Here is a 14346-nt window from a genome sequence, read left to right as displayed (position 1 = left end):
TTGGGGGGAAAAATGGGATTTGGGGTGAAAAAGGGGGATTGGGGATTTGACATTGATTGGGGTGAAAGAAGGGGGATTGGGATGAAAAGGGGGATTGGGGTGAAAAAGGGGATATTGGGCGTGAAAAAGGGATTTTGCGGCTGTAGTGTGGGTTGGGGTGAAAAGAGGGGGATTTGGGGGTCTTGTGGCATTGATTTGGGGTGAAAAAGGGGATTTGGGGTGTAGGTGGGGTTGGGGGGAAAATGGGGATTTGGGGTGAAAATGGGGATTTTGGGGTGAGAAAAGGGGGATCTGGCGGGTGACAAAACGGGGATTTGGGTCCTTGGCGTTGGATTTGGGAAAAAGAGTGGTTTGGAGGAAAAGGGGGGATTTTTGGGTGTTAAAAATGGAGGGATTTGGGGTGCAAAAAGGGGGATTTTGGGTCGAGTGTGGGTTTGGGGGGAAAATGGGATTTTGGGGTAAAAAGGGGATTGTTGGGGTGAAAGAACGGTGGATTTTTGGGGTGAAAAAGGGGATTTTGCGGGTCCCATTGATCCCATTGACCGCCATTGACCCATTGACCCCCATTGATCCCCTATTGACCCCATTGGTCCTCCATTGACCCCATTGACCCATGGTCCCATTGACCTCCCATTGTCCATTGACTCCCATTGACCCATTGTCCCCCTCATTTGATCTATGACACGTCATTGGTCCCTTGACCCATTGGTCCATTGACCCATTGGTGCCCATTGTCCCAATTGACCCCATCGACCCCATTGACCCCATGAATCCCTTGGCCCCATTGACCCATTGGACCCCATGGTCCCATTGGTCCCATTGACCCCATGGTCCCGTATTGACCCCAATTGTGCCCATTTGACCCCATTGGTCCCATGTGACCCCATTGGTCCCATTGAACCCCATTGACCCAAAGACCCCATTGGTCCCATTGACACCGATTCTGATCCCATGACTCGCCTATTGGGTGCCCATTGGACCCCATTGTCCCATTGACCTCATTGGTCCCTATTGGTCCCATTCGACCACCATTGGACCCCAATTGGTCCCATTGACCGCCATGGCCCTTGGCCCTCATTGACCCATTGGTCCCAATTGACCCATTGGACCCCATTGGTCCCATTGTCCCAATGACCCCATTGGCCCGCATTGGTCCATTGACCCACTGACCCCATTGGCCCCATTGACCCATTGACCATTGGCCCCCTTGGTCCACATTGACGCCCATGGCCCATTGGGTCCCATTGCGCCCATTGTCCCCATTGGCCCCATTGGCCCCATGACCCCATTGGTCCCATTGACCCATTGGTCCCAATTGATGTCCCATTGACCCAATTGACCATTGACCCCCATTGGTCGCCAGTTGACCCCCATTGGTCCCATTGACCATTGGGTCCCATTGTCCCATTTGGTCCCATGACTCCATTGGTCCCATTGACCCCCATTGGTGCCCATGGTCCCAATTGGATCCCATTGACTCCATTGTCCATGAATGCCCATGACCCATTGGACCCCATTGACCCCATTGATCCATTGACCCCATTGGTCCATCGCGACACCCATTGACCCCATTGACGCCATTGGTCCATTTGTCCCATGGTCCCGATTGACCCCATTGACCCCATTGGTGCCATTGGCCCATTGCTCCCATTGACGCCATGGTCCCATTGACCCCATTGCCCCATTGACCCCATTGGTCCCATTGACCCGAACCATTGGGCCCATTGCCCCATTGACCCATTGACCCCCATTGTCCCATTCGAACCGCCATTGGTCCCTTGACCCATTGACTCCCATTGAAACCCCATTGGTCCAATTGACCCATTGGTCCCATGACCCCATTGTCCCATTGACCCCATGACCCATTCGGTTCCCATGTGGACCCCATTGGCCCACTTGGTCCCATGACCCATTGGTCCCATTGACCCCATTGGTCCCATGACCCCATTGATCCCAATTGGTCCCCAAGTGACCCCAAAGTTGGTCGCCACTGACGCCCATTGCCCCATTGACCCCATTGACCTCAATTGGCTCCCATTGACCCATTGGTCCATTGCACCCCCATTCGACCCCATTGGTCCCAATTGGTCCCCAATTGACCCCATTGACCCCACTTGGGTCCCATTGGTCCCCACTTGACGCCATTGAACCCCATTGCTCCATTGACCCCATTGACCCATTGGTTCCATTGACCCCATTGACCCCATGGCCCCGATTGGTCCCCAATTGAACCCCATTGGTCCATGGTCTCATTACCCCATTGACCCCATGACGCCATTGAATCTCCATTGGCCCCATGACCCCGCATTGACCCCATGCGTCCCATGGTCCCCCTTGACCGCCGCATTGACCCATTGGTCCCATTGACCCCATTGGTCCCATTGACTGCCTATTGGTCCATTGACACCATTGACCCCAATAAGAGCCCATTGACCCCATTGACGGCCCATTGGCTCCCATTGATTCGCATTGACCCGCCATTGATTCCTTTAGGGTCGAACCCGAATCGTTGAGCGTGACCGCTGCGATGACCGGGTCGGACACGGGCCCGAATACGAGCGATGGGAAAGGGAAACGGGATCGAATCGACCGCCGAGCGCCGGAAAGCAACCGACACCCAGCGGGAAGGCGCCCGGGAATGGACGCCCATAAAACAAGACGGCATGTGGTACAGCCCCATTGATCCTATGGACCTATTGATCCTATGGACCCTAACTTGGAAAATTTTTTTTTTGTTCCCCCCCCCATTGACCCATTGGACCCTATTGAGTCCCACTGACCCTATTGACCCCATTGACTCCCCAACCACAGTGACCCTATTGGCCCTGTTGCCCCATCGAAGCCCATTGGACCCTATTGATGCCCCATTGACCCAATTGACCCCCATTGGCGCCCATCTGTGTCCCATTGACCCATTGACATCTATGGACCTAGATGCCCCAAGTTGAATCCTATTGGCATTGATCTAATTGACGCCTACTTGATCCTATTGGACCCTATTGATTCCCATTGGATCCTATTGATGTCCAGTTTGATCCCTTGACCTATTGATCCTATTTGGACGCCTATTGCATCCCATGGCGGGGAAACCCCCCCCTATTTTGGTGATTTGCCCCCAAATTTTTTTTTTTTTTGGGGGGACCCCATCGGACCTATTGATCCCCCATCTGACCCTCAGTGATCCTTATTGGACCTATTGATCCTGCCTGGCAGCCCATTGAATGTCCCATTGAGGCCATCGGACCTATTGAAATGCCCATTGACCTCCATTGACCGCTATTGATCCGCATGGAAGCCCTATTGATCCTATTGGACTCTAATTGAATTCCCCATTGGACCCTTATGTGATTCGCATTGGAACCCATTGGACCGGCATTGATTCCTATTGACCCATTGACCCTATTGACCTGATGGACCTTATGATGCCCCATTGGACCCATATGATGCCCCATTAACCCCATTGGTGCCCATTGAGCCTATTGAACCACCTATCGATCTGACCCATTTGGATTCCCTACTGGATCCCCATTGAACCCCAATTGGTCCAATTGACCCATCTCGACCCCATTGATCCCGACCCCATGATCCCATTGACCCTCATGATGCCTATTGGACCCTATTGAATGCCTCCATTGAGCCATTGGACCGCCTATTGATGCCCATTGGGACCCATTGCCCCATGACCCGCATTGATCCCAACCCCATGGCCCCATTGACCCCCATGACCCCTTGGTCCCATGACCCTTATTGATCCATTGATTCCGCCCCCCATGTCCCATTGGAGCCCTATGAATGCCATTGGACCCTATTGATTCCCATTGACCATTGGACCCTATGATCCCATTGACCTACGATGCCTCCATTGGACCTATTGATTGATGCCGCCCATGATCCTATTGGGCCTATTGATCCTATGGCCTATTGAATGCGCATTGGACCTATTGAGCCCCATTGGACCCTATTGATGCCCCATTGAACCCATTGGACTCCTATTGGATCCTATTGGATCCCTATTGATGCCCCATTGAAGCCCATTGACCCTATGATCTCCCATTGGACCCTATTGTGACCCTATTGATTCCTCCCTTGACCCAGATTGGACCCTATTGGATCCCCATTGACCCCATTGGCCTATTTAGCCCATTGACCCCATTGGTCCCATTGACCCCATTGACCCCATAGACCCCATTGACCCCATTGACCCCATTGGCCCCATTGATCGCATTGACCCCATTGATCCTTATAGGGTCGGAACCCGAAGTCGGTTGACGTGACGCTGTCGATGACGGGTCGGGAACGGGCCGAATACGAGCGATGGAAACGGGAACGGGATCGAATCGACCGCGAGCGGCTGGAACGGCACCGACAGCCCAGCGGGAAATGGCGCCGGGAATGGGACGCCCATAAAACAGACGGCATGTGGGTACAGCCCCATTGATCCTATTGGACCCTATTGATCCTATTGGACCCTATTGATGTCCCATTGATCCCATTGGACCCTATTGATGTCCCACTGACCCTATTGACCCCATTGACCCCAACCACAGTGACCCTATTGGCCCTGTTGGCCCCATTGAGCCCATTGGACCCTATTGATGCCCCATTGACCCCATTGGACCCCCATTGGGCCCCCATTGGTCCCATTGACCCCATTGATCCTATTGGACTCTATTGATGCCCCATTGATCCTATTGGACCCTATTGATCCTATTGGACCCTATTGATCCTATTGGACCCTATTGATTCCCCATTGGATCCTATTGATGTCCCATTGATCCCATTGGACCCTATTGATCCTATTGGACCCTATTGATTCCCCATTGGANTGGACCCTATTGATTCCCCATTGGATCCTATTGATGTCCCATTGATCCCATTGGACCCTATTGATCCTATTGGACCCTATTGATTCCCCATTGGACCCTATTGATGCCCCATTGACCCCATTGGACCCTATTGATCCCCCATTGGACCCTATTGATCCTATTGGACCCTATTGATCCTATTGGACCCTATTGATGTCCCATTGATCCTATCGGACCCTATTGATGCCCCATTGACCCCATTGGACCCTATTGATCCCATTGGACCCTATTGATCCTATTGGACCCTATTGATTCCCCATTGGACCCTATTGATTCCCCATTGGACCCCATTGGACCCCATTGATCCTATTGGACCCTATTGGACCCTATTGATCCTATTGGACCTTATTGATGCCCCATTGGACCCTATTGATGCCCCATTGACCCCATTGGTCCCATTGAGCCTATTGACCCCATCGATCCTGACCCCATTGGACCCTATTGATCCCCCATTGACCCCATTGGTCCCATTGACCCTATTGACCCCATTGATCCCGACCCCATTGATCCCATTGGACCCTATTGATCCTATTGGACCCTATTGATGCCCCATTGAGCCCATTGGACCCTATTGATGCCCCATTGGGCCCATTGGCCCCATTGACCCCATTGATCCCAACCCCATTGGCCCCATTGACCCCATTGATCCCATTGGTCCCATTGACCCTATTGATCCCATTGATTCCGACCCCATTGGTCCCATTGACCCTATTGATCCTATTGGACCCTATTGATTCCCCATTGACCCCATTGGACCCTATTGATCCCATTGGACCCTATCGATGCCCCATTGGACCTTATTGATTGATGCCCCATTGATCCTATTGGGCCCTATTGATCCTATTGGGCCCTATTGATGCCCCATTGGACCCTATTGATGCCCCATTGGACCCTATTGATGCCCCATTGATCCCATTGGACCCTATTGATCCTATTGGACCCTATTGATGCCCCATTGAGCCCATTGGACCCTATTGATTCCCCATTGACCCTATTGGACCCTATTGATTCCCCATTGACCCCATTGGACCCTATTGATTCCCCATTGACCCCATTGGACCCTATTGATTCCCCATTGATCCCATTGGTCCCATTGGCCCCATTGACCCCATTGGTCCCATTGACCCCATTGATCCCATTGGACCCTATTGATCCCATTGATACCATGGACCCCGTTGGCCCCATTGATCCTATTGATCCCATTGGACCCTATTGATTCCCCATTGATCCCATTGGACCATATTGAGCCTATTGGACCCTATTGATTCCCCATTGATCCTATTGGACCCTATTGATCCTATTGGACCCTATTGATGCCCCATTGATCCCATTGGACCCCATTGAGCCCATTGGACCCTATTGATGCCCCATTGACCCCATTGGTCCCATTGACCCTATTGATCCCATTGATCCCAACCCCATTGATCCCATTGGACCCTATTGATCCTATTGGACCCTATTGATGCCCCATTGATCCCATTGGACCCTATTGGCCCCATTGACCCCATTGGACCCTATTGGCCCCATTGACCCCATTGGTCCCATTGACCCTATTGACCCCGTTGATCCCGACCCCATTGACCCCATTGATCCCATTGACCCTATTGATGCCCCATTGACCCCATTGGACCCTATTGATTCCCCATTGGACCCTATTGATCCTATTGGACCCTATTGATGCCCCATTGGACCCTATTGATGCCCCATTGACCCCATTGATCCCATTGGTCCCATTGACTCCATTGACCCCATTGATCCCATTGACCCTATTGAACCCATTGATCCCGACCCCATTGACCCTATTGATCTCATTGACCCCATTGGCCCCATTGACCCCATTGACCCCATCTGACTCCCATTACCCCCATTAACCCCCCCATTTTAATCCCCCCCCAACAGGTTTAAGGACGGCGCCCCCCCTCAGATCCCGTAAATCTCCCCCCCCCCTTATATTATGGGCCAATTACCCCCATTTAATTGTGGGGGGGGGGCACATAATAAACCTTAATATCTGCCCAGCCCCAACACAACCCCCCACTTTGCCCCCCGACGGAGGAAGGGTCGGGGTCGTGCTCCCCCCTCCCAGCAAAGGATATAGGTGAAATGGGGGGGGGTCTTTAAATGGGGGGGGTCTTTTAAAGGGGGGGGGGGCTATCTTAAAGGGGGTATGGTTTTAATGGGGGGGGTCCTGGGTTTTAATGGGGGGCGGGGTCTTTAAAGTGGGGGGGGTCTTTAAGGGGGGTATGGTTTTAATGGGGGGGGTCTTAAGGGGGGGTCTTAAGGTTTAATGGGGGGGGTCTTTAAGGGGGGGGTATAGTTTAAAGGGGGGGGTATGGTTTTTAATGGGGGGGTCTTTAAGAGTTTTTAATGGGAGGGGTCTTTAAGGGGGGGTATGGGTTTAATGGGGGGGTCTTTAAAGTGGGGGGGTCTTTAAGGGGGGGGTCTCTTAAGGGTTTTAATGGGGGGGGTCTTTAAGGGGGGGTATTGGGTTTAAATGGGGGGGTCTTTAAAAGGGGGGGGCATGGGGGGGTCTTTAAAGTGGGGGGGTATGGTTTTAATGGGTGGGGGTCTTTAAAGTGGGGGGGCATAGTTTTAATGGGGGGGGTCTGGTTTTAATGGGGGGGGCTTTAGGGTTTTTAATGGGGGGGTCTTTAAGGGGGGGTAATGGGTTTAATGGGGGGTTTTAAAAGTGGGGGGGGTCATAAGAGGGGGTCTTTTAAGGGTTTTAATGGGGGGGTCTTTTAAAGTGGGGGGGTAAGGGTTTTAATGGGGGGGGCTTAAAGGGGTTCATTAATAGGGTTAATAATTGGGGGGGGAATATTTGGGGGGGGAGGTCACATAATAGGGTTAATAAATGTGCCCCCCCCCCATTAATACTATTGCCCCCCCCCATTTTAAACCCCCCCCCCCATTTTAAAAGCATGCACGACGACCGCTGGGAGGAAGAGAAGCAACAGGAGGAGGTGAGAACCCCCCCCCCCCCTAGAAAATAATAGGGACCCCCCCCAAAATTAACCCCCCCCCATATAAAGAGACCCCCCCCATAAGAGACCCCCCCCTATTTAAAGTACCCCCCCCTTAATTTCTTTGGGGGGGGGGGTCCCATTATCAACCCCATTTAACCGCGCCCCCCATTTAAAGTGACCCCCCCCCTGATTTCTTTTTGGGGGGGGGGGGTCCCCATTTAGACCCCAGCCCCCCCCCCATCATCGTCCCCCCCCCCCCCGGATGAACGATGACGATGATGCGACCAATGGGAGGCACGTCAGTGATGAAGATGGAGACCCCCCCCCCAATAAACGGAAGCCCCCGCAGGAAGAAAATATAAGACCTCACCAGCCCCCCCGCACACCCGAAAACCCCCCCACCACCAAAAGGAAATGGGGGCAGGAGATGGAGCACGGACCCCCCTCCAGAGTAACAGGTAAAGGGGGGGGGGGGGCATTAATGGGGGGGGGGGAATTAATTGGGGGGGGTTTAATTAATATAATTGGGGGGGTATTATATAAATGGGGGGGGTCCTAATAAATGGGGGGGTAATTAATGGGGGGGTCCTAATAATAAATGGGGGGGGGTATTAATGGGGGGTGGGCTATAAATGGGGGGGGGCTAAATTAATTGGTTTAATTTATTGGGGGGGGGTTAATTAATGGGGGGGGTTCTAATAATGGGGGGGGTATTAATAAATGGGGGGGTCTAATAAGATAAGGGGGGGGCTAATTATTGGGGGGGGTTATTAATAAACTGGGGGGGGTCCTAATAAAAATGGGGGGGGGTATTAATTGAATGGGGGGGTTAATTAATTGGGGGGGGAATTAAATAAGGGGGGGGGCTATAATTATTGGGGGGGTGTTAATTAATTGGGGGGGGTATTAATGGGTGAGTTAATTAATTGGGGGGGGTACTTAAGAAATTGGGGGGGTGTTAATAAATGGAGGGGTCTAAATATAAGGGGGGGGGTAATTTAATTGGGGGAGGTTAATTAATAAATGGGGGGTCTAATAAATAAGGGGGGGGTTAAGTTAAATTAAGGGGGGTTAAGTTAATGGGGGGGGATGTTATTAAATGGGGGGGGAGTTAAATAAATTAATGGGGGAGAGGGTAATGTAATCAGGGGGGGGCTAATAAATAAGGAAGGGGGGGTAAGTTAATTGGGGGGGGAACCTAATAGATAGAATGGGGGAGTGTTATTAATTTTGGGGGGGGGTAAATTAATTGGGGGGGGTAATAATTGGGGTGGGGATATAGGGGTCCTAATAAATAAGGGGAGGGGCTAGATAATAAGGGGGGGGGGCTAATTAATTGGGGGGGGTATTAATAAATGGGGGGGGAGTTATTAAATGGGGGGGGCGTAATAATAAGGGGGGGGTAATTGATTGGGGGGGGTGAGTTAATAAATGGGGGGGGTCTAAATAAATAGTGGGGCTAAATTAACGTTGGGGGGGTAACTTAATTGGGGGGTTTTATAAAATGGGGGGTTCCTAAGATAAATAACGGGGGGGGGTATCTATTGGGGGGGGTGTAATCTATGGGGGCCGGGTCTTAATAATAAGTGGGGGGAGGGGTTAATATAATTGGGGGTGGTATTAATTAATGGGGGGGGGCCTAATAAATAAGGGGGGGGTTATTAGATTGGGGGGTGTTATTATGGCGGGGGGTAAAAATGGGGGGTTAAATTGGGGCTAATAATTAGCAGGGGGGCTATTAATTAGCCTAATAATTAGGCTATTAATTAAAGGGGGGGCCTAATTAATGGGGGTGGGGGGGTAATAATGTTGGGGGGGGGTCCGATAATTAAGAGGGGGGTAATTAATAAGGATGGGGCTAATAATTAGTGCGGGGGGCTGTTAATTAAGCTATTAATTAGTCTATTAATTAAGCTAATTAATGACCCCCCCCTTAATTAATTAACAGACGCCGCTTCCCCCCCCGTGGTGGATTTGTCCGATTTCCTCCGGGTGCGTTTCCGTAAGAGCTGATTAATTAATTAATTACTAATTAATTACTAATTATTAATTAATTATTAATTGATTAGTCGTCATAATTAATTATTAATTTATTAATGCGATTATGTTGTTAATTAACCCCTCCTCAATAGATTTGAATGAAGATCCCGACACCCCAACCCCTTTATTAATAAATAATTATTAATTAATTAGTGTTAATTGGTCATTAATTATTGCGGCGTTTATTAATTGGGGTTATTAACTGGGGGTGGTGGGTTGTAATTAATGATTAATAATTACTAATTAATAACTAATAATTAATTGACCCCCTCCTCCTCATTCCTCCCATTGACTCCTAGCTCTTAATTAAACATAGATATTAATTAATAATTAATAATAATTACTAATTGCTATTAATTAATGCCTGGGGGGGCAGCAGTTATTGGTTCGTTATTTAACTTATAATTAATTAATATAGTATTAATATTAATAACTATATATTAATAATACAGTAATTATTAATAACTAATAAATACTATGATTATTTTAATTAATTACTAATTAAGCATTAATAACTAATTATGGATAATTAATATTCCCTCTCCCCCATAACTAACAGAATTATTAATTAATTAGTTATTAATAATTAATTATTAGTTTAATTAATTCTATTATTTATTAATTGGGGGGTTGGCATTAATGGATTCATTTATTATTAATTGATGATTAATAATTAATAACTAATAATTAACCATTGATAACAAATAATGATCAATAATTAATAACTCATAATTAATGACTGACAACTAATTAATATTTGATAATTAATTAATTAATAATTAATTAATAATTAATTGATAATTATCTTTGTTTCCCCCCCCAACAGAACTGAGACCACCATGAAGACCCCGACCCTCCCCTTTAATAAAATAATAATTAATAATTGTCTGTTAATTGTTTAATAATTAAGGTAATTAATGAGCTGGGGGGGGGAGGGGCTTGTTACTGGGTTAATTAATAATAAATAATTAATATTAATAATTATTAAGGGATAATTATTACGGATTGATCCAGCCCCATTTGGATTCTGTACCCCCACCCCAATAATAACTAATTAGTATTAGCTCGTTAATTAATTATTAATTATTAGTATTTTAATTGAGTAATTAGAGGGAGGCGGTCGTTAGTTAATTATTAATCATTAATAGTAATTAATAATTAATTAATAATATTAATTTTATTTAATTTTAATTAATTATAGTTTAATTTAATTTAAATTTTTTATTTAATTTTATTTAATTTAAATATTAATTATTGATAATTAATAATTATAATTAATGGTGTAATTAGTCCCCTCAGGATACCTTAAAGCAATTATGCCTCCCCATAATTAATAGTTAATAATTAATAATTAATAATTAATAATTAATAATTAATTGTCTGATTATTGATTAATTAGGGGTAGTGGTGGTAGTTAATTAATCATTAATTAATAATAATAATTAAGTAATCGGTTAATAATCATAAAGGCAATAATGATGTTGATAATAATTGATATAGTAATATTACTAATTATTAATTAATTAACTAAAATATTATTAATTAACAATTAATTAATAATTATTAATTACTGTGATTATAATATATTATTAATTATTATTAATTTTGGTAATTATAATGATAATGAAGGTGATAAGACAATAATTAATTACTATTAATTAGTTTCTTAATTATTAAGTGGGGTTTTAAAGGGTGAATTTTGGGGTGAAAATGGGCGATTTTGGGGTTTTTTGGGGTAAAAATGGGGAAATTTGGGGTTTTTAGGGGCGAATTTTGGGGTAAAAATGGGCAGTTTTGGGTCTTCTTGGGTTGAAAATGGGGAATTTTGGGGTCAAAATGGGCGATTTTGGGGTTTTAAGGGATGAATTTTGGGGTGAAAATGGTGAATTTTGGGGTTTTTGGGGTCAAATTTGGGGTGAAAATGGGCGATTTTGGGGTTTTTTGGGGTAAAAATGGGGAAATTTGGGGTTTTTAGGGGCGAATTTTGGGGTGAAAATGGGCAATTTGGGGGTTTTGGGGGCCGAAAATGGGGAATTTTGGGGTGAAAATGGGCGATTTTGGGTTTTTTGGTGTAAAAATGGGGAATTTGGGGTTTTTAGAGGCGAATTTTGGGGTAATAATGGGCAATTTTGGGTCTTCTTGGGTTGAAAATGGGCAATTTTGGGGTATTTTGGGGTCAAAATGGGCGATTTTGGGGTTTTAAGGGATGAATTTTGGGGTGAAAATATGGAATTTGGGGGTTTTGGGGGCTTAAAATGGGGAATTTGGGGTGAAAATGGGCGATTTTGGGGTTTTTTGGTGTAAAAATGCGGAAATTTGGGGGTTTTAGGGGCGAATTTTGGGGTGAAAATGGGCAATTTTGGGTTATTTTGGGCTTAAAATGAGGAATTTGGGGGTTTTGGGGGTGAAGTTTTGGTGTAAAAATTGGCAATTTTGGGGTTTCTGGAGTGAAATTTTGGGGTGAAAATGGGCAATTTTGGGGTTTTTTTTGAACTTAAAATGGGGAATTTTGGGTTTTTGGGGGGTAAAAATGGGTGATTTTGGGTTTGGGGGGCTGAAAATGGGCGATTTTGGTGTTTTTGGGAGGCAATTTTGGGGTGAAAATGGGCAATTTTGGTGTTTTAAGGGGCAATTTTGGGTTTTTTGGGGTGAAAATGGGCGATTTTGGGGTCTTTTGGGTGACAATTTTGGGGTAAAAATGGGGAATTTTGGCTTTTTTTCCCCCAAATCGCCCCTTTCCCCCCCCCTTATGTTCCCACATTGACAAAGAACCCAAAATGGCCATTTTTAACCCCAAAATCAACCCCACCCCCTTCCTTGGAGTTTCCCTTTGTGGTTGGCTTAAAGGAAATGGGGAAATGTCCGGTTCCTGAGCAGCCGCCCCATAGCGGAGCCGCCCCATAGATCTTCCCCATAGCAGAGCTGCCCCATAGCAGAGCTGCCCCATAGCAGAGCCCCATAACGGAGCTGAGCTGCCCCATAGCGGATCTGCCCCATAGGATTGGAGAAGGTAAGTCCTGGGGGGTGGGAGGCACTTATGGGGCAGCCCCATAGGGTGGGGGAGGCACTTATGGGGCAGCCCCATAGGGTGGGGGAGGCACTTATGGGGCAGCCCCATAGGGCTCATTTCTGCCCCACATCTGACCCATATTTCCCCTTTTTTAGCCCCAAACTGGGAATGGGACCCACTCCATCGCCTCATTAGCATACCGAGCCTCATTAGCATAACGAGGGTCGTTTGCATACCGAGCCTCATTGGCATATTGTGCCTAATTTGCATAATGAGCCTCATTAACGAGCTTCATTAACCTAACGAGCTCCAACGCAACTTGGATCCCATTGGACTCTACTGGACTCCGAAGGATTCCGTCCCCTCATTAACATACCGAGGATCATTAACATACCGAGCCCCATTAGCATAACGAGCCTCATTAGCATCACGAGCCTCATTAGTGAGCCTCATTAGCATAACAAACCTCATTAGCATAACTAGCCTCATTACCGAGCTTCGTTGACTCAACTCGTTGCCCATTGACATTGAGGTTGGCATTGACCCCAACCCATCCCCCCTCATTAATTACCCTCATTAATTACCCTCACTAATTAACCCTAATTACCCTAATGAGCCTCTCCTGGCCCCACCCCACCCCTTACCCGGACTATTACTACTCCGACCTCACCAACTTCACCTTCGATTCCACCCACGTCTCCCATCACATCCCATGGACTCACCGCGTCGCATTGACTTTATACGCCGCCATCTTCCTCCTCGGCGTCCCCGGTAACGCCGTCGTCATTTGGTTGAGTTCTATGGCCCAACACCGCGCCGTGCCGGCGGTTTGGTATCTCCATTTAGCCATAGCCGATCTATTATGTTGTATGGCTTTACCATTCTTAGCCATCCCGGTTGCCGGCGATCACCGTTGGCCGTTGGGTGATACGGGTTGTAAGCTCTTCCCGGCGTTAGCCATCATTAATATGTATTCTAGCGTCCTCCTATTGGCCGCCATCAGCGCCGATCGGTGTTTGATCGTCACCAAACCCACGTGGTGCCATAAACACCGGACGCCGCGCCGAGCTCATTGGGTTTCATTCATCATATGGTTGAGTTCTACCATCCTCACCATCCCAACCTTCATCCACCGCCGCGTCCGCCACGATCCCTTCGCCGACACCGAGCTCTGCGTGGTGGATTACGGCACAACCGGCGTCGCCAAAACCTTCACCGCCGTCACCCGCTTCACCGTCGGCTTCCTCCTCCCATTCGCCGCCATTACCGTCTGCCATACGGTTCTATTGACCCAATTACACCGTAGGGGGGTCCGACGAACCCGCCGCGCCGCCGGCACCGTCATGGCCATCGTGGTGACGTTCTTTGTGTGTTGGTTGCCGTTCCATGTCATCGGGTTGATCTTGTTGGCCAATAGATCCAACACCGAGCTTTACCGCGGCGCCGCCATGTTGGATCCGGTGTT

The 14346-nt window shown here is 47.6% G+C and overlaps 2 protein-coding genes and 1 long non-coding RNA gene across 3 annotated transcripts in view; all 3 read left to right on the top strand.

Annotated features, from left to right (window-relative positions):
• The window catches only part of CCDC9 (coiled-coil domain containing 9), a gene marked incomplete at its 5' end in the record, with an annotated part of 18653 nt that extends 10795 nt beyond the window's left edge, over window positions 1–7858 (top strand). Inside the window, 4 exon segments of the mRNA XM_032441897.1 lie at window positions 4247–4419; window positions 6765–6939; window positions 6941–6963; window positions 7786–7858. Coding sequence (XP_032297788.1) covers window positions 4247–4419; window positions 6765–6939; window positions 6941–6963; window positions 7786–7858 — 444 coding nt within the window.
• A 1914-nt stretch (window positions 7859–9772) lies between these two features.
• Window positions 9773–10765, top strand: LOC107307627. Its single transcript, XR_001552463.1, has 2 exons — window positions 9773–9823; window positions 10698–10765. It is a non-coding gene; the product is annotated as an uncharacterized LOC107307627 (long non-coding RNA).
• Window positions 10766–12154: 1389 nt separating this feature from the next.
• On the top strand, window positions 12155–14341 carry LOC107307624 (C5a anaphylatoxin chemotactic receptor 1-like; the record flags this gene model as incomplete). Its single annotated transcript, XM_015851152.2, has 2 exons — window positions 12155–12881; window positions 13037–14341. A coding segment is annotated over exon 2 (849 nt), but the record flags the coding sequence as incomplete, so codon positions are not given.
• Between the last annotated feature and the right edge of the window lie 5 nt (window positions 14342–14346).

This window comes from Coturnix japonica, unplaced genomic scaffold (assembly GCF_001577835.2).
Source record: "Coturnix japonica isolate 7356 unplaced genomic scaffold, Coturnix japonica 2.1 chrUnrandom721, whole genome shotgun sequence".
Lineage (NCBI taxonomy): Eukaryota > Metazoa > Chordata > Aves > Galliformes > Phasianidae > Coturnix > Coturnix japonica.
The sequence above is the reverse complement of the archived record's forward strand: the minus strand, read 5'-3'. Positions and strand labels throughout refer to the sequence as shown.